General features: G+C 43.6%; 1 protein-coding gene and 1 long non-coding RNA gene across 2 annotated transcripts in view; one reads left to right on the top strand and one right to left on the bottom strand.

The window, feature by feature from the left end:
• LOC310849354 overlaps window positions 1–20,794 on the top strand; it is a 561,267-nt gene that overhangs the window by 34,535 nt on the left and 505,938 nt on the right. The window lies entirely within an intron of this gene.
• Window positions 7,624–20,794, bottom strand: part of KCNK9 (potassium two pore domain channel subfamily K member 9) — a 103,936-nt gene continuing 90,765 nt past the window's right edge. The window contains exon 2 of the mRNA XM_083749262.1: window positions 7,624–20,750. Within this exon, the coding sequence (XP_083605388.1) occupies window positions 19,912–20,750 (839 nt within the window). The 3' untranslated portion in view covers window positions 7,624–19,911. The remainder of the gene's footprint in view (window positions 20,751–20,794) is intronic.

The raw sequence follows: 20,794 nt of genomic DNA, 5'->3' as shown, positions 1-20,794 counted from the left end.
GTGCCATATATGCCATGTGGAGAAAGCACACAGGAAGCCATTTTTCTCCCTTTCACATAATACTAGAACGTGAGGACTTACAATGAAGCTGAATGTTCCAAGATTTGGGACAGGTAAAAGAAAACGCGTCTTCACCCTAAACTATGGAATTCACTCCACAGGAGGTAATGATGACTGCCAAATTGGATGAGTATCAAAGAGGGTTCCACACACTCGTTGACAATGAGGCTATTGATTGCTGCTAGCCATGATGGGTATGCTCTGCCTCCATGGCCAGAGGCAATATTGTCTCTGAACAGTGAATATCACTTGCTGGAAACCATGGGAAGGAAGAGTACTGTTGTGTTCAGGTTCTTCCTGTGAGTCTCCCATGAGCATCTGGCTGGCCTCATATAACCAACATGCTTAAGTCTAATCAATGCGTGAAGGAGTTAATGTCATAGGGTAAGCTGTCAGAGTTAGCTCACTGCCCTTCACCTTGGGAGGAAGGTAATCAAGGCACTTGTTCACCTTCAGTCTATCAGAGAAGTTCATTGTGTGAAGAGGTTGCTCAGACCGCATGGCTTGCACAAGCCACTCTTGAGTTCCTGTAATAACAATTTAGGAATTTTCACCACTTTGGAACTAAGCCAAGTTTTACTGCCAGTGCGACTTTTCCTGAGTGCTGTATAGAAAAGCACATGAATCTGACTTTTGGAGGGTTTGTAAGTAAAACATTTTTAACTTACCAAATGTGTGGTCTTTTTCTATTCTAAGGGAAGAGGGAAGCTTTGGAACTCACAAGAGCATATTTTCAAAGGCTAACAACCCATATTCCCACGTTTTACTTTGCTGCATGTTTTGTGATTTTAAATCTCTGCTGGATTGCTCTCACCAAAGACTACTTGTCCCAAACCTGGATATTGGCAGCCAGGGGGTTGTATTTTAATACTTACATTTTTCCATTGCCACCAACAAGAATAGGGTGCTGGATGAGATGGGCAAGGGCTCTCCTTATTTTCTTGCAGCAAGCTGTGCTCAGTTATGCTCCTGAGAAATCCCCCAGTCATTTTGTGTACTTTCCAGCACATAGCACCACTGTGTTTTAAATGTGTGCTTCTGCTTTTCTTTCACTTTCGTGCGGGTTAATGTTATGAGTATTGATTTTTTGAAAGCCTGCAGTGCAAGGAAAGGGACAAAATCTCTCCCTTCCACTCCAGCCCTCAACACTCCAATTTTAACTCCTATTTTCTCTCTTTATCCCTGCAGACTCCTGCTCAATTCCCTACACGCCAAAAGAATGTACCGATGGCGAGCCTCAGAAACAAGCCACCTTCCAGTGCCTTGCTTTTTTTAGAACAATTCACTCAGCCTCTCTTTTATCTCACTGGACTGACTCTGTCGACTGAGGTTAATTCCTGCAGGGACTATGGGAAAGAAGTGCCCTTTTGGTCCTCGCAAAGAGATCGAAAGTGCTCTCTCTTTGGATCTCTAAAATGCAGAGTAATTCCAGGCCACCTGAACAGAGAAGGAGCGGAATGTAGCCATCAGAGGAAAGAAGAATGGCTAAAATGATGCTCACTTTATAACATGATGTTATGCAAGGTGGGAAAGCTGTATAAAGTGCACTTTCTAGGTGCATTTGCATCAAGCCTGGAGCAATGTAGCCTCTGAAATCAATTGTCTGGACCACTGTGATGGCATGGGATGTTCAGGAAAGCGCCTTATGAGGAATGGTTGAAGGTGCTGGATATGTTTAGCTTGGAAAAGAGGAGACTGAGAGGAGATATGGTAGCCATCTTCAAATATCTCAAGGGCCATTACATGTAAGATGGAGCAAGCTTGTTTACTCCTGCTCTGGAGGGTAGGACTTGAACCAATGGCTTCAAATTGTGAGAAAGGAGATTCCGACTAAACATCAGAAAGAATGTTCTGGCAGTAAGTGCTGTTCGACAGTGGAACAATCTCCCTTGGGAGGTGGTAGACTCTCCCTCCTTGGAGGTTTTTAAGCCCATCTGTCATAGATGCTTTAGCTGAGATTCCTTCATTGCCAGGGGGTTGGACTAGATGACTAGATGACCCTTGCGGTCACTTCCAATGCTACAATTCTATGGTTCCAGGTGCCCAAGGGGAGGGGGAACTGTTCAAAATTTGGGAGCTAAGACTGCTACTGCAGTCATCTCCAATTTGCGGGCTCTCCATGGGCACTTGATGGCTGCTGGACTTGATGGGTTTTCTGTGTGATCCAGGAGACCTCCTCCTTATGTCCTTATGTGGGAGAAAGAAAACTGGGAATTAAATTTGATACTGACCCCACTGCTTTGTGGGTCAGGCTGATGATTGGAAAGTGGTCCGAGAATGTAGGGAAGAGAAGGAAAGGTCTCATGAATGGTAGAGAATAGGCCACTGGTAAAGAAACAGGAAGGAGACTTGAGAGAAAGGGGCAGAGGTGATAAGAGAAGTGACCACAAAAGGGCTTGTGATAGAAAGGATGCTGAATAAACCTCAAGGAACGGAAGGACCATGGAAAACTCTGTGATAATGGGTGAGAGGAACTGATGATAGAGGCCATGCAGAAAAGAGGGTAGCTAATGGAAATGGAACCAAGTAGGAAGTAGACTGAAAGAGGAGGTTCAGAGGGTGGCACCAAGGGAGATGACCTTTCCTTTAGGGGTTCCCATTTGTGGAATGTTCTTCCCAGCAAGTTCCTCCTGGCACCTTAATTAACATCCTCTCAGCACCAAGTAAAAACTTACCTCTTTTCCCCGGGCATTTGACAGAGTGGAATGATTTTGCTGTTTACTTGTATGTATGTAAGTGCTATTTTGTAGGGCCTGTTCTATGGATTTTTACATGACTTTTGCTGTAATATATTGCTCTTTTTCTGATTTTGTGCTATGCTATATTCCCCTGGGCATTGATTAGACCAGGGGTCAGCAACCTTTTTCAGCTGTTGGCCAGTCCACTGTCCCTCAGACCATGTGGTGGGCCAGACTATATTTTGGGGGGAAAAATAATGAACGAATTCCTATGCCCCACAAATAACCCAGAGATGCATTTTAAATAAAAGGATACATTCTACTCATGTAAAAACACGCTGATTCCTGGACCATCCGCGGGCCGGATTGAGAAGGTTGCCTTAGGCTTCCTACCCCTGGCTTAGACTAAGTATCTTGATCCTTTCCAGACTCAGGACCCACTTTTAGCCCAAACAAGCATTTGGAGACCCATTTCTTGTGGTGACCCACCTTGGATCAGGCCACATCCCACTAGTAAGTCCCAACCCACCACTTGAAGACCAGTGGCTGAGACTCCTTTTTTAGCAAGCAACTAATAAACAGAAATCACAACAATGGTCGGTGGTATTGAGTGGAAGAGTAGACCAGTTGAAATTACTGAATGTAACTTTGCTGTGCTCATTAATTTCAATGGGCCTACTCTGAGTAAACCTTAGTTGAGCAACATCCAAAAATAATACAGGGACAGACAAGGGAGGTTTTGAGAGCAGTGGAGTGTGGATCAGAGAGCCAACAGAAATGGGGTTTCTAGGTTTAGTCTTTAGGCCAGATGTTGCTGCCACCCTGGACTCCTTTGGGAGGAGGGTGGGATATGATTTAATAATAAAAAAATAAAAATAAAAATTTTATTTATACGCCATCCTCCCCGGCCAGAGCCGAACTCAGGGCAGCTAACAACAGTAAAAATTACAGTAAAAAAAATATGGGGGGAACGAATTTAAAATACAGCTTAAAATGCAATTTAAAATGTAGCCTCATTTTAAAAGTAGCCCATAGATCAAAACCATAAGGGGAGGGAAGCATAAGGGTCAGACTGAGTCCAAACCGAAGGCCAGGCAGAACAGCTCTGTCTTGCAGGCCCTGCAGAAAGATGTCAAGTCCCGCAGGGCCCTAGTCTCTTGTGACAGAGCGTTCCACCAAGTCGGGGCCAGTACTAAAAAGGCCCTGGCCTAGCTGAGACCAATCTAACCACCTTGTAACTTGGGACCTCCAAAATATTGTCATTTGTGGACTTTAAGGTCCTCTGTGGGGCATACCAGGAGAGGCGGTCCCATAGGTACGTGGGTCCTAGTTTCGCTTAGGTGTCATGGCTTATAGCCATGCGTAGATTCATGAGACATCAAATCTCACTCAGTATAAGGCAGCTTCTTATGTTAATCTGATCCCTCCCTTTGTGTTGACAGCAGAGAACCTCCTGTGTCTGATCTGCTTACAGCAGAAATAATGGAGGGATTGTCTAAATATGCAAGAGACCTTGTTCTTCCTAAACCTCTTACGCTGTGAATAATTTGTGCCGAGCCACTGGGGAAAGGCATTTTTCTCCCTCCCTTCACCCCAATATGCTTTCTTTAGCTTTGTTATGTAGATCTTGTCGTAACATCTTCATTGCTCCAAAGAAACTAGTTAATATTTCTTTCTCCAGCATCTATTCTTGGTACAACACTGGGACATTGCCATGGAAACAGTGGTAATCTGGAAAACAAAGTTGTTTTTTCTTATTTTTGGTTTGGGAGGGGTGCATTCATAGAAGCACTAAGAAACTCTCACCCATCAACTTGTTCCACAAGATTATTTACTGCCTCCATCCTACTTTACCAAAAGGTTTAGCTGCATTTGGAATTGTGGCATCAATTTATCATTCATAATTGCATTTCTACCCCTGCTTTCCTCCTCCCATGAGCTCAAAGCTCACACATATTGTTCTCCTCTACCCTTTTTATCCTCACATCAAGCCTGCAGGGTTTGGACCTGAATTTTTGCACTGTAACCACTATAACTGTAACCACAGTGCCTCTCAAGTCAATGTGCAATGCATGCACATCCTCCAACCATATGAGGTTTTTATATGTACTCATAGAAATGTAAGCAGCTGAATCTCAAGAGGTGTCCAGAACACTGTCTAGTCTTCTTGTGCTAGATGAGTTTCAGTTATTAAGGCTTGAGGATGTGGGAGAACATTTGGTTTGGTCTGGACAACCACCTGTGTACTTGACCCTTGAGCCTCATGGCTGAGGAAAATGGGCAGGGAGGGGAGAGCCAGCTGGGAAGTGATTGGTGACTTTTTTGAGATGGGTGGTCCCTGTCTGCTTTAAGGAGGCAATGGTAAGACCACTCCTTAAGAAACCCTCCCGCTTCTAGGGGGGTTTGGCAAAAGCAAGTTGGTGACTGGAGGAGGAAAGGGGATCATTACCAAGGGTCAGTTGCTGGTGATGCTTTTATTTCCTTTCTCCTTTCCTTTTAGAGTGTAGCATAGCTTATGTGCTTGAGTCATCTAGGAGCTCTATGGATAGCATATTGCTGTTGACATCTGTCTGTCTTGAGAGACAATGGAGTGTGTCTCCATGGGTGAAGTCAAACTGCTGCATTAGCAGCGCTGACGTGACCTTCCCTGGGCATGAGCCTGGGCAGTATGTCTGGGTATTCTGGGCTGCCCAGTTAAGATCTCCCTCTCAGACTTGATGAGGTGGTCCAAAGGAAAGGAAAGCAACATGTTTGGCACCAGCTTGGCTAAAGAAGTTGCCCGAAGGAGGTGTACAAGGTGCCATCCAACTGCCTTAGGGGCTCCACTCTGGATTTGTGTAGGGTTTGCCCCTTAACCTTTCCTTCTTCCAACGATATCCCTAAAGACAGCGGAGGTTTGGGATCAGAATTTTCCTTCTCCTAGTCGAGCTACCTTCCCAGGTTGACAAGCCCCATCTGCCCCTTGCTTCCCTCTACAAGACACGCAGAAGCTGCCTTTTTGATGGTTGGACCCACCGTTGGTCTCATCCACTCAATCTTCTCATATTGACCTCAAGAATGAAATGAGCGCAGCTCCAGCCTCCAATCAGCCTGTATCATCTTGAAGGGCTTTCTAGCTCTGCAACTTCATGATTGCATTGCCATTCTGATCCCCCCCCCAAAAAAAAAAACAATTGATATTGTGGACGACCTCATTTCAATGCTCAGGAGTGAGTGAGGACCTCCAAGTCCCCCCTAGGAAAGCAGCCCTATGATTGAATTGGTATTCTGGTCCTTAGAGGCCATCAGTATTGCACAAGGTCAAGGGATTGAGATTGATGGCCTCTTCTTGGTTTACTACTCTGTGGGTTGGAACCAGACAGAGGATGGAATCCAACACAGAACAAAATGAATGTTCTGTCAGTGCAAAGATTTCTGCTTGGGCAATGGAATATTTGCCCACTCTCCATTCCATGAACCCCTTAAATCTGTTCTAGGGTGTTCACCCAACCCTTCAAAGCAGATTTGGGGAGAGCACAGGGGGAAGAAGGAGGGAAACACCTGTTGCACTGACAGGACAGGTTAGTTAAATAATACCCAGAGTTAGTTGAACTTGAAATCCATAGATTACTAACTTGTCCTATTGATTTCAAAGGGTCTCAAATGCAACTAACTTTCTCTGGGTCCTCTATGTCTCCATCTGCCCCAAAGCCAGAAGCACCACACAACTTCACTGCCTGTTTCTCAATAAACGGGCTTTTGATGTATCTGGGTGCCTTTGCAACATGAGCTGCATATCATTGTTTCTCTTGTAATCATGTAATCAGACAGCAGCACTAATAATCAACATGTCCTTACCACCATGGCAAGCACTTATCGCTGGCTTCTGCGAGAACAAAATCCCAGGAAATGTGCTGTGTACTCCGTCATCTGTCACTTGGCAATCTTGAATGATTAATGTCTATCTGTGCTTACAAGAGGCAAAGTATAATGCTCCCTAGGAGGCTCCAGCGCTGCAGGCAAAGAGTGGCAGGCAAAATGGATGAATCCCAGTGGGACGCAGGCACATGTGGGTGAGCATGACAAGCTCCCACCAGTGATGCGCTAGGAAAAGGAATAGATGGGCTGGTAGAACTCTTGGGGCTTTGCTTAGCTCAGAAGGGCTTATTCTCATTCTGGGACTATGGAATCTGAGTGTTACTCTTACCTGCCTAATTAATCACTGCAGACCTTCCAACAGTTTAAAATGTTCCATTCTCATACAGAGCAAGAGGCTGTGATGGTTTGGGTACCCGTAAGGCATCTACTGGATGGTGCCCTGTACCTGTATGCCAAGGGTGGCCAATGTAGTGTCCTGAAGATGTTGTAGACTACAGAACCCATCATCCCCACCATGCTGGCTGGAGCTGATGGGAATGACTGTCCAAAACATCGACAGGGCATCACATTGACTACCTCAACTGAATGCAAAAATGGAACGGATCTTATGAAGGGACTTGAGCACATTTTGGTTGTAGGGCATCCCACATAACCCCAGATTGAATGTCCAAATGTGCCCCCTCCCCAGGTTTTGCTATCCAGACTTTGGAGCTCTGCCCAGACCACAAACCCTCTACCCTTGTTCAGCACCCTCAAGTGCTTTTGTCTGGCTGGAACGTGTCCTTGAATTATGACAGTGTCTCTTTCTTTCCTGTAAGGAAGAAGGAAAGGTGCAAGTGGGTGCAGAAATCTCTGGACTTTGCGTGGCTTGAATGTAGCCAACTATACACAGATAAATATCATGTCCATTGCTCTGGTCACTTTCCCTCTAGCTCCGACCACCACTGACGTGATTTCCATGAAGGAATCAGCCTCTAGGCTGCGAAAGGTTCCCCATCCCCGTGTTATATAAAAGAAGCCATATGCATTTGAAAACGTGCCATAGGATTTTTAATGAAAAAATTAGAAAAAGTGCATTTATTTTACAACACTACAGTAAATGATTCTCTCTCTGTAATTTTTTTTCCTCTTGTTTTGTAAAGACATTGTAAAATATATACAGGGTTGTTTAGTGCATTCATTACAAAAAGAAAGATGCAATCCCTTGCATAAATTACATATATTTTACAGGGGTTCGCTGTCTACTTGGACTTGTAAACATTGGTGTGGTACAGTTTTCATTCTTTAGGTAAGCTGCAATACATCTTTTTTTCCCCCTGCTCATCCAACTGTTAAGCCACTCTGCTGAATCAAGTACGGCATTTGAAGGCCATGTGTGAGGTCTACCTCTCCCAACATGGAGAAGGCCAGTAAAAAAAATGAAATTGAGACACAACTGTCATTTAATTTAATTCACATACTAACACGATTCAACTTGTTGCTTCTGACCTGCTCTTCTTCCTCTTGACATTCTGTTTTGAAATGCAAAACACTGGACTTCTTTCTCCATATGGGTCTTTTCCTTGGGAGCAAAAACTCAACCAAGAGCTCTATGGTACCTTAAAGACAAATCATTTCATTGTGCATTGAGCTTCCATGGGATAGAGGGGTATGTGGAATCCTCCTCAAGAATTTTACTAGTCCTCTGAAATGTGGGGTGTGAGGTTTTCTCCCCTTCTTTGAATGTTCCATATGAATCAAGAACCTTCAGATTTGCCTGGAAATGTCATTTCAGGGAAAAGTCAACGGCCAACCAGGGATAGCATTCCTTAGCAATTTCATTATTATTATTATTATTCCTTAAATTTCTTCAGATGTTTTACCTGTGCAGGAAAAACCTTGCTTGAGCAGGAACAGCAACCTCACCTTGAGACTGGCCACTCTAGAGCCTGCTTCAACTCTTGCCTTTAGTGCGCAATGCTAATTTAAGCACTTATATCCTGTATTTGTAGGCAAAAGCACCTTACAATATAATCACACTAACATAATAAATAAATGCAATGTGAATAGCTCCTGTCACAATGAATATGATAGTCTTTTAGGTACCATGGGATTATTTTCTTTGCCACATCTGCTGTGCGGACTAGAAGCTGGCTAGAAGCTGTTAATCTCCAGAGGAATTGCATTGTGAGTGGCACCCTTGAGGTAAGATCTCCCCTCCCCAAGATATCATCTAGGAAGATCCACCACCACACAGATCAGGGCCATCATACTGTGGTTTGCCCAACTCTTGCTCCTTGTCATTGTTGTTGATCATCAGGTGATGGCTTTGACCCATGCAATAAATGGACCTTCCTGGGTGCTGCTGCAGTAAGGGGAAGAATGATCCAAAGGGATGTCATTTCCATGGCACCCACTCAGCTCTGCCATGGCTACTCATCCATAATTTGTTCCTTGGGACAGATTTTCAGCATAGTCCATGGTGGAGGTAGTCAACCTGGTGACCTTCAGATGTTATTGGCTTATGACTCCCATCAGCCCTGGTGAGTGTGGCCAATGGTCAGGAATTATGGGAATTGTAGTCCAGCAACATCTGAAGGGCACCACACTGTCTGTCTCTAGTCCATGGACTTTAATTCTTGTCCCTCTTTCCCCTGCCATTTCTCTTCTATGTTCTGCACAGAAAATATACCACTCAGATTAAGGACATTTTCTTTTTGATAATGACACTGGAAAATGCTGCTTTGTCTTCTTTCCACTCCAGGAATGGGGAACCTGAGATGCTGTGGAGCTCCTAACACCCTTCAGCCCTAACCAGCATGACCAATGGTCAGGGATGGTGGGAGTCAAGTCATAGTCCAGCAACATCAGAAGGGCTCCAGGTGCCTCACCCCTGTCCTGCGTACATCGTGCAAAAAGTACAAAAATGCAACCAAAGTGTCAGGAGAGACAGCATCAACGCATACCCATGCGTGCACACTCACACACACACACAATAATTGCAGGCTCTCAGCCCGGTTGAACACCTTTCATGCGTTTGCTTTGGAAGAAATCCAAGAGCTTCTATATAAAAGCCACTGGGACACAATTTGAACACTTTTTATCCCTGCTTCTCGTAGATACAACAGTAAGCTGAAAGAAGAAATTGCACCTTAAAGAGACAGTCTCTCCATGCTTTTTGACTTGCTGGGAACGGCAATCACAAGGACCCATTTTCCCCATAATATATCGAACTGACTATCTGTAATCCAGTTTATGAACTGGAATTATCTATGATAAAAGGACTCGCCATGCAGAGGCAAGTGGTACCCTAAGTATGTTTAAATTGTGTTCCAAGGAATGACAAGCTTCTTCTGCCTCTTACTACTCTTCAGTGAGAAGATCATACATGGTGGACAAGCTTCCTTAAAAGATAGCTTGTCCATCAATATGCTCTCCCTTTTGGATGTGGATGGGGGTGGTAGATATTAACCTGAAGCTAAACTGAGACCTCCTGCAAAGGCCTCTTCGGCATGCACAAGAATTCCCTGAAGGCAGAAAGTTGGGAAACTGCTCACCTAATACCCAGTGACTAGTGGAGGTATGTTTCTGAATGACAGTTGCTGGGAAACACCCATGCTAGGGACATCATGTTTATATCAGATTTAAGCTTAGACTAATAGGGAAAGCTGAAGCATACCCTCCAACATCTGTCCGATGAAAATAGGGACATCCTATTCAACCACAACAATACTTTTATTATTTATACCCCACACCCATCTGACTGGGTTGCTCCAGCCACTCTGGGTGGCTTCCAACATATATAAAAACGTAATAAAATATTAAACATTTTTTAAAAAATTTCCTTATACAGGGCTGGCTTCAGATGTCTTCTAGCAGTTGTATAGTTATTTATCTCCTTAGCTTGGAGGCCGAATAGCTCCATACCCTCTAATGAAAATAGGAATGTCCTACCAACATTTCTCTGATGAAAATAGGGACACCCTAATGAGTGCTCACTGGAAGGACAGATCGTGAAGCTGAGGCTCCAATACTTTGGCTACCTCATGAGAAGAGAAGACGCCCTGGGAAAGACCCTGATGTTGGGAAAGATGGAGGGCACAAGGAGAAGGGGACAACAGAGGATGAGATGGTTGGATAGTGTTCTCGAAGCTACCAGCATGAGTTTGACCCAACTGCAGGAGGCAGTGGAAGACAGGAGTGCCTGGCGTGCTCTGGTCCATGGGGTCATGAAGAGTCGGACATGACTAAATGACTAAACAACAACAATGGAACATTCCAGGATCAAATCAGAAACTGGAAGAGCTTCTGTAAATCCGGGACTGTCCTTGGAAAATAGGGACACTTGGAGGGTCTGCTGAAGCCATGGGGGAGCTGGAGACAGGGTGGGGAAATGCAAACCCTTTCTCACAAACCAATCCTCATTCTGGATTAGACTCCAGAAAATAATATTTAAAAACTGAAAGAAATGAAGCGTAAGGTCCCTGCTGGATCAAGCCACAGGTCCAGGATCCTACTCTCACAGTGGCCAACCAGATTCCCAAATGGAGAGCCAGAGCCTGCAAAGAGGTATTTGGTGCAACAACTGCACTCTCCCCACTTGTGATTCCAGAAACTGGTATTCAGAGAAAACTGCTTCTAAGAATGGAGGAGAAAGCTGGACAAATCCTGACTTGGGTCTCTGTTTAGCCTCTGATTTAGAGACAAGGAACCTGGGACATGCAACGTTTTGAGCAAATTGTCTTTCCACTTTAGTTCCCCCTCTCCCTCTCTTGTCTTTAAATCAATCCGCACATTCCTATTGCCAGCAGTAATTAGTGGCGCTATTTTCTTTCCCCAGGGTTCTTTCCCACAACATCATGCTCTTCATTAATGCGCAATGAGAGGGAGAAGAGCTACACAGTAATGGTTCCATCTGATTGAATGTGCCTCTGAAAGGGCAAGCTAAGGCATCAGTTCGAAAGCGCGGCGGGGATAACAAACAGGGGTGAAAAATAGCCAAGCATGAAACAAGCGACATCAGCTCTTTAACAAGGAATCTGCCTTCTGCCCTTCTGGGATGCTGTGATCCTGGTAGACACCCTTCCACAAGCTCTTCTGCACACTGAACAGGGTATTTATCAAAGCCACCAAACTAGTATAATCAGAAGTTAGGGGAGGAAAAGATGCATTTCAGAGCACATTTTCAATTACTGGAGCCGCGACTCAATCTGCTCACAGAAGGAACCGGCAAATGATAAATCCCGTCACTCTGCAGGATGGGTTCTGCTTTCTCAAACGGAGCCCAGACAACATGGCTTGCAGCGATGAATATTAATTACCCAAAAGACTGCACCTATTAATCTTGGTTTGGAGTCTTTTTCCTTTCTTGGGGTGGGGGGCAAAGCTGTTGTGGGTGTTGACATATAGCACTGTGCCATACATGATCAGTAGGCAAGGTGGGAAAAGGTTGACAAGACAATTAAGTAAAAATGAAATGCGCTAGGGGTGAGATCTTTGTTAATTACAATATCCATTCATCACAACCATAAAAGGGAGGGAGAGGAGAGGGAGGGAGGGAGGCTTGGATCTGGACGTAGGCTCATAAAATATGTTTGCAATTATTATTGAGAGCCCGTGTGTCCTGCTGGTTAGAGCAAGGGTCACCACTGTAATACTTCCAGATGTTCTGGATTACAACTCCCATTAGCTCCAGCCAGCATGGTCAATGGTCATGGATGATGGCAGCTATAGTCCTCAACATCTGGAGGGCATGACATTGACTACACCCTGGATTAGAGTACTGGATTAGGCCAGCGATGACCTAAATTCAGATACCCACTGAACTATAAAACTCACAGAGTGGTCTTGACACAGTCGCTTGCTTGCTCTCAGTCTAAACTTCCTAAGTGAGTTGTTGTAAAGATGAAAAGGCATGGATTTATATGCTGTCTTTGAACTCTTTGGAAAAAGAGGTCAGATATAAATATAATAAACCAATCCAATTCTGGTTCAAAAGCATGAATGGGGACCTGTGACCCTCCAGCTCTGGTTGGGTCACAACTCCCATAATCCCTGACTACTCTCCATGCTGGTTGCGGCTGATGGTCGTTGGAATCCAACAACTTCTGGAGGGCCACAGGTTCCCCATTCCTGACCTGAAGTCTAGGTAACACCACTGAAAATCAACAATTGCAATTACGTGCCACACATATCCACCTCATTCTGCCAAACCTTCAGGTTTTCATGTGGAGCTGCTGCACTTCTGGTCTTCCTCACTCATTTCCATGGATTCAGCCAATCCATTCAGACAAAGGAATATGTCTCCCCTTCCAACTCTACAATTCAATGATTCAGTGATCAACTTTCTCTATTGAAATGACTGGATGAATGCTCTTTGCATACCGGAGCAGCTGCACCAGCTGTAACAAACCATGGCAAGCCGATTAACAAACAAACAATGGTGTTGGTCCAATGGAACCAATACGGGGTCAGTAAAATAACGCTTTGATTAGCACCATTATCAGAACCTGACTTGTAGCAGATCGGGCTGCTTATCCATCTTCGGTATTGTCTCCTCAGAGAGGCAACAGTGCTCTAGCAACTCAGGGGAGGGTTTTGAATATGGGGTCTGCCACATTCCAAGAATGTGCTCTATCACTTCCTCCCTAACCTATGTGCACATGTCCTGCTTGCGAATATCCCATGGACATCTGGTTAGCCACTGTGAGAACAGGATGCTGGACTAAATGGGCCTTTGGTTCGATCCACCAAGCATTTGTTTATTTTTAGTACACTGTTAGACCATTTGCAAATTCAGCCCCAAAGCTATTTCTGAGTTTTCACTTCATCCACAAGGACTGGGAATATGGTTTGTTTTTAAATGCAAATAGATCCTCTGTAATCTGATGGTTTCATATTTCATTGGGTTATGCTGTAAACCAGAATACCTGATTGGAATAATGAGTCGAGATGAAATACTTATTGGCTCATTCAAAGCAATATTTCTGATCAAATTTCATGCATTTGCATTCACAATCAGGTTTTGTGTCCCTGCTACCATCTTGCAGTGATATTCCACATCCGTCTTAATTATCTGCACTTTAATTATTTGCAGCTTCTATTCGGAGGAAGGGGACTTTAATTTAGTTGTGAAAAATCAAACTAAGTGAGAAAAGATTTCCATAGTGAATTCAAACTTCAGTCAATTTTTCTACAGCTCATCTCTGTTGCTGTCCTCTGTTACCCTGCTCCTAGAGCGCTATATCCTCTCATTTTCCAGTTAGAATGTTGATATTTTAAAAGGATGCTGTTAAAATGGGCAGTTCCTCTTCTGTGTTTCTTTTCCTTTTCAAATCTTGAAATGACATTGTGCTCCACATTGTTGAAATTAGCAACACTTGGATTTAAATTTTTGTAATATCCCACTCAGCAACAGAACCTCATTAAAATCTACATTAAAAAGTCCATAACATTAGTGCAATGGACAGATTCCAGCGACCCTTTCTATTTGCATTTCCCTAGTAAAAGGCTTTAAATGAATATCTTAATTAGACCCTGGATATTAGCAAGAACATTACACAAAGTAAAATTATGCCATAAACCTCAGATCTGGTCTATTTCCTTCATAATTCTTCCGCTGGCCTCCATGCTTTTAATAGTTGGAAAATGTTTCCTTTTTAAAATCTCTTGTTCCTTTCATTGATCTTTCTTTTAAGCTTAACCAGTCTCATCTCACATGTTTCCAGCTACCAAATATATAGTTAGTTAGGTCATGATGTGCGATTCAGCATTCTTGAAAGGGCAGCCTTGTGATTTCTGAGGAATAGTCAGATCCCACCCTACCATTAGACATAATGAGGCAGTTACCTCAGGCAGAAGATCATGAGGGCTTATGAGGTACAACACCATCCTTTCCCCTGCTCAGCTGTCCCCTTCTGTTGAAGTACACAATTGTGTGCACCCCTTAAAACAGTCTGATTTCTCCAAGAGTGGTGGAAGACATCATCCTATTCCACAACTTCTATACAATGGTACCTCAGTTTTTGAACATCTCAGAAGTCAAAGGTTTCAGTTTTCAAACACCAAAAACCTGGAAGTAACTGCTTCAGTTTTCAAACGCTCTTTTGAAGTCAAACATGCCACGCAGCTTCCGTATTGAGTTTTTTAGAAGTAAATGATTTGGTTTTCGAACATTTCGGAAGTCATACGGTCTTCCAAAATGGATTGCGTTCAAAAACCGAGGTACCACTGTATATAGAATGGACACTGTATTATCCTTTACTTCCTGCAGCAAAATATCTTGGACGTTGTGCCCACCCAGGAATGAGTGAAAAGGAGAATCGGACTAGAATAACCAAGTTTCACTAAGACATGAGATTGAAATATAGCCATGGTCGCAGTGAAACTTGGTGGTCAGAGTTGGCATCCAGCTAGCATGCTGCATCCGTGCAAGGATTTACTCCTGCATAATGGAACTTTTCCCCCTGTGCACCCCTTACAGCTCTTCTAGGAGTTCCCCCAAACCTCCACACAGATTCCTAGGGAGGACATGTTCTTGATGAATACCATCCATTATTGCCAACACACGCAAGAAGACTGAAGGCAAGCTAACTGCATGCATGTGTAAACCTGCGCACAAGGGAAATGGCTCCTTGAGCCTCTGCACTCAAACACTGGTATCCTCTAGGTTGGATTACTGCAATGTGTTATACATGGGGCTGCCTCTGAAGACAGTTCGGAAACTTCAGCTGGTGCAGAATTCAGTGGCCAGGTTACTCACCAGGGCAAGACAGTTTGACAATGATACAGTGATCCTGACCCAACTGCACTGGCTGCCAATTGGTTTCCAAGCACAATCAAAGTGTTGGTTTTGACCTATAAAGCCTTAGGTAGCTCAGGATCACAATTCCTCAATGACCACCTCTCCCCACATCAATTGACCCGGACCCTGAAATCATAATTTCTGGTCCTTCTTCATGTGCCCCCTCTGTGAGAGGTACGGAGGATGGCAACACAAGAATGGGTCTCTCTGTGGTGGCTCCTCATTTGTGGAATGCTCTCCCCAGGGAGACTTGCCTGATGCATTCATTACATATCTTTAGGCACCAAGTGAAAACATTCCTCTTCAACCAACCCATTGGTTGATTAAACAATCTATGGCCTTTTCAACTGTGGATGGGTATTGTTCATGCTTGTTATTATGTTATGAATTTTTGTATTTTTATATTGTATACTACCCAGTGATTCTCAGATGAAGGGCGGTATAGAAATTTTATAAATAACATAATATAAATAAGTAACATCAGCTGTTTTCTGCACTCCTGGGATTCTGGTAAAAGGTAACCAAGAAACCTGGGCCAGGTGCAAGGCCAGTTCCCTCTTATAGGCACCTGTGGCTCTTGCTCCTTTTCTAGAGGAACACAAAGCATTCCTAGAAAAACTGGTGATTCACAAGAGATATCACAGCAGCAGGGCAGGGGGCGGGTCAATTGAGTCATTGCCATGGCCAAAGCTACATCATCACTCAAGCATGGATTTTTCACATGTCTACCCCAGAATTCATATGTTCTTATGAATGTTTTATATTACTTTACATAAAATAGTTAGATGGGTGTTTTTTTAAAAAAAAATAAGCTGTTTATAAATTTTGTGAAATAAATATAATAAAATATATTTCATTCAATCGAATTTAAAATAGCAGTATTATGTTTACAGTGGTACCTCGGGTTACATATGCTTCAGGTTACATATGCTTCAGGTTACAGACTCCGCTAACCCAGAAATAGTGCTTCAGGTTAAGAACTTTGCTTCAGGATGAGAACAGAAATCGTGCTCTGGCAGCGTGGCGGCAGCAGGAGGCCCCATTAGCTAAAGTGGTGCTTCAGGTTAAGAACAGTTTCAGGTTAAGAATGGACCTCCGGTACGAATTAAGTACTTAACCCGAGTTACCACTGTACTATTATTATAGTTAATGACTTCATTCTGGCCAATATTGCACTTCATGCATCATTTTTGATGCTACTGGTTGGCATTAAGCTACAACTGAAAAGAAGCTGGTGTGTCAGAGGGCAGAGCCTGCAGGAAAGAAAGCTATTTTCACCTCAGATAAGCAACACTTGGTAGTGCTGGTGGCCCCAGTGTTGTGGAATGCTCACCCTGCTGAAACGCAAGGGGTCCTATCCGCATTGGCATTCCGCGGGCTCTTGCAAACGCACTTGTTGTCACATCCCCCTGATCTCCTGACCTAAACCCCCCATCTTAATTGCTGTTTTAACTGTTGTGCTGTTTCAAAGGGCTTGTTTATTGCACATTTTAATTGTGGGTGTGTATTTTAGTGTTTTGATGGGGCATTGATTTATTGCTTGTCTCCATTCTGTGCGTTTATATTCTGTAAGTGGTTTTATATTTGTAAAACCACTTACAAGCCACTTTGGCAATTAAGTCGTATATAAATAAATTAATAATGTTTAGCCTCAATAATAATAACTCTTTCAAGGAAAAACAACACAGTTAAAAGATAAGGAAGAAGTAAGGAGTCGAAATGAGGTGGATGGAAGTCACATGTGAAGAATAATTATTATATTTTTGGTTTATATTTGTGTATAAGAAAATACATGTTGAAAAACGGATGGAATAACCAACTTAAAAACTCAATAAAAAATTATTATTGTTTTTTTTAGAAAGAGAATGTGCAAGCAATTGCTTTAAATTTGGAAGTAAGTTCACCAGAATAAAGCACTTTTCCTGCCTAGAAAATAACCGCAATAACAACTCTTGCATGTGCTTATAGGTCCTCAGCCACCAAGCTGTTTTGTAAGAGGTGTGGTGGTGAAGTAATTTGGGGGTGTGGTTGGGGAGTGACAACAGAACACAGGTTACCTCTAACCTCCTCAGCTGTGTCTCCCTTCCCATCAAACAAAATTCCCTCCTGCCTGGCAAATAGGCTTAAAAATCAGCTTCCGCTGACACCAATGGAGGCTGTTTTTTTAAAGCATAATTGAACTCTAGCTGCCTGCAGGCTACATGTCAAAGTCCCTGTGGCCAACAGTTCCTCGGCCCTGATATTGTACAATGGAGATAGTTTACCCATTCTCAAAAATAAACATGTCATCATAAGTGTATTGTTTATTTCACTTCACCCCTCATTCTGCAATTTTACAATTTCCCCTTACACTGGGCCAGAGGGTACAAGAAATGGAAGGGATGAATACTAGGCCTTCAGATCTCTATATTTACCAAGTGAGAAAGATGAACCAATATAGAAAACTCCAGACCCTGAAGCCTTGTGAAAGCCTTTTGCTGAGGCCATTGCAACCCTCAGAAAATCACAGCATCATATTAGCCTTCTGCTTGCCTTGCTTCATTATGGCATGTCTCATCCCTGCTTGCTCTGTCAAAAACATTTTAACCATGCCCTGAGCAAACTAAATCCCTCCCTCCCTCGCTCTGGTGCTGATATGTAATGCGATAGGATAAACTGGATTGTTACATAATGGTTCAAACACAGGCACAAAACACAGAATGGCCATTGGGCTGATGAAAAGCACAGTTGCGTTGGGAGCAACTGAATGATCCCTTTGCAGACCCAATGCAGACATACAGCAGAATTGCCATCTCACAAAAATGAGGCTGATTGGCTGGAAGGAAGCCAAGCCAGAACAGGGACTCTTGCAGAGACAGCAACAGGCAAGCATCTTCATGTCATGGGGTACTTAGCGCTCAGATAAGCTTTTCCATTCTAAATGAGCCCATTTCTCTGGATAACCCTAGTTGTTGTCAACTGTTTTGGAATTTCTGGACTGCAAGTACGCCTCACCATTAAGCCAGTGCTTCCTAGATCTTGTATTCCTTGAACAAAACGGTTCGAAGAGCTGCTTTCAAGTCGCTAAAGCAACTCAATTCTGGTGCAATCATTCAAAGGGTCAAAGCAGAGCAAGTATTGACACCCGCAGCTGCCTCAATTGAACACATTCGCTCAGCAAAAGATTGTCAGGGTTTAAACGTTCCCAGAAGGTCAAAGCATGAGACACTCTCTCTTGAATCCTTCCTGAGGCCAACCAAGGCTTGCCGTTATTTACAAATCAAAAGCATTTAGAGACGATCTTTTATTATAATAATAATTTAAAACAAGGAATGCCCTGTTTTTTATATAAGAAAGGGGGGGGAATACACCCACCTCTGTATACCATCGTTGTCCAAGCATTCCCAAAAATATAATTCCTATGCATGCATCTGATTCTGCACACGTACACGCATTCAGGCTCTCTCACTCTCTCTCTCTCTCTCTCTCTCACACACACACACACAAGCACATGATAACATAAAATTTAATTTTATACAAAACTGTATAAATAAGAAATAATAAAATAGATACTCTTCAGTTCCAACGATTCCCCCCTCAGAAAAGAAAAACCCTCTGTGTTGTGGCATATAGTTGGAACAATAACAAAGAATTAAAAGAAACTGATTTTAAAACCATATTATTTGCTTTAGAGTATTAATCCTATTTTTTGAAGGGTTTTGTTTTCCTCTTGTATTGTCTTAATGCATACCAGTTCTACAAAATGCATGCTGTAGATTTTTTAAAAAATATATGTTTGGGGTGGGGGTTTTTTGTAAGGATTTGATCCAGCAAGCAAAAGCAATCCTTCTTTCCTGCCTTGAACCTTTCTGGAAACAAAACATCTAATAAAATCTAGCATTAAAAAAAAAATTTAAAAATCACCATGATACACTTGGTATATTGACCGTTTATGGTGCATGCTTGACTCAGCAAACGGAACAAAAGAGAATAGCAGCTTTTTCCCGTTCCCACAGCCCCAGCCATGTTTTGGAAGCCAAAAAGCAGGCCAGAATACAAGTTCTTCAAAGGAAGAATCGAAAGAAAACAAAACCAATACCTGATGCTTTGATATATACTTTGTTAGTCACATGGCACTAGTAGTGGAATTGTGCGTGTGCACCTATACCCTAACCCAGACACTCCACACACAGGCACACTCGTGCTCTCTCACTCACTCACACACACACACACAGAGTGACCTGCTTGTGAAGGAAAAGAGTTCATTAGGTCAAAAAGTGCCCCAGGGCACATTGAAAGCTCCCAACTAATATGTGCAACTTTGGAATTTGGATACCCACTTCCCATCACCTCGACTCTTCAGACTACCGAGGGGCAGGGACATAAATGTAAGGCATACTTTGCTCCAGAGCTGAGTCTCAGAGGAAGGATGTCTCTTCCTTTCCTTGATTTCCTTGATTAATCTTAGCCTCGCTCTGACTTACACGAGGAATTCCTTTTTTAAAAAAACCAATCTTAGGAATAAAAGATCAAAACCCCCAAGGACAAAGGACTTCAGATGGACTTCCGCCGTCTCATCAGCCTGTGGCTGTCTGTGAAGCTGTTCAAGCCAGGAGAGATGGAGCTTACAGGGGATGGGAAAAGGCTGTTTTTTAATGTGCTTGGCGAGATCTCCTCTATCTTGTAGGAGATAGAGTGAAAGTACTGGAGGTTCAACTTGGAGCTGAAGGAGTTTTGGTGGGACACAACCCGGCTGGTGTATTCGTGGGACCTGTAGCACATGCAGGAGCAATCCGACTGGAGGTCCGTCACCTCGGCTTTGTACCTCGGCCGCCCATGCTGGGAATCTTCTTGGATGTGGATGATCATGCTGTTACGGTTCCCTGCCTGGGAGGCACGTTCCTCAGCCTCCCGCCTCTCTTCCTCGATGTTCATGAACAACCTGAGAACAACCAGATTGAGGAATGCCCCAATGACTGTCAACCCTACTAGGATGTACATAAAGCTAAAGGCCACGTAGAGCGGCTTCCTCTGGAGGGCTCCTTTCGTCTGAAGGGCCACGTAGTCTCCAAACCCTATTGTAGTCAATGTTATAAAGCAGTAGTAGAAGGCCTGGAAAAAGCTCCACTCCTCGCAGTGGGAGAAGGCCGCTGCTCCTATGCAGAGGGTCCCTATACACGAAAAGAATCCGACGGCCACCATGTTCTCCATGGAGACATCAGTGCTCCTCATCCTGCAGCACCTTTTCATCCGCTGCAAGAGGTACTTGACAAAGGTGTTCATGCGTTCGCCAAGGCTCTGGAACATGACCAGGGTCAACGGGATGCCCAGGGCAGCGTAGCACATGCAGAAAGCCTTCCCAGCATTTGTTCCTGGGGCAGCATGCCCATAACCTGGAGAAGCAAAAGACAAAAACAGGTGAGTGACCAGGGAGGGA

Source organism: Podarcis gaigeae (genome assembly GCF_964106915.1).
Source record: "Podarcis gaigeae genome assembly, chromosome: 7".
Classification (NCBI taxonomy): domain Eukaryota; kingdom Metazoa; phylum Chordata; class Lepidosauria; order Squamata; family Lacertidae; genus Podarcis; species Podarcis gaigeae.
The sequence above is the reverse complement of the archived record's forward strand: the minus strand, read 5'-3'. Positions and strand labels throughout refer to the sequence as shown.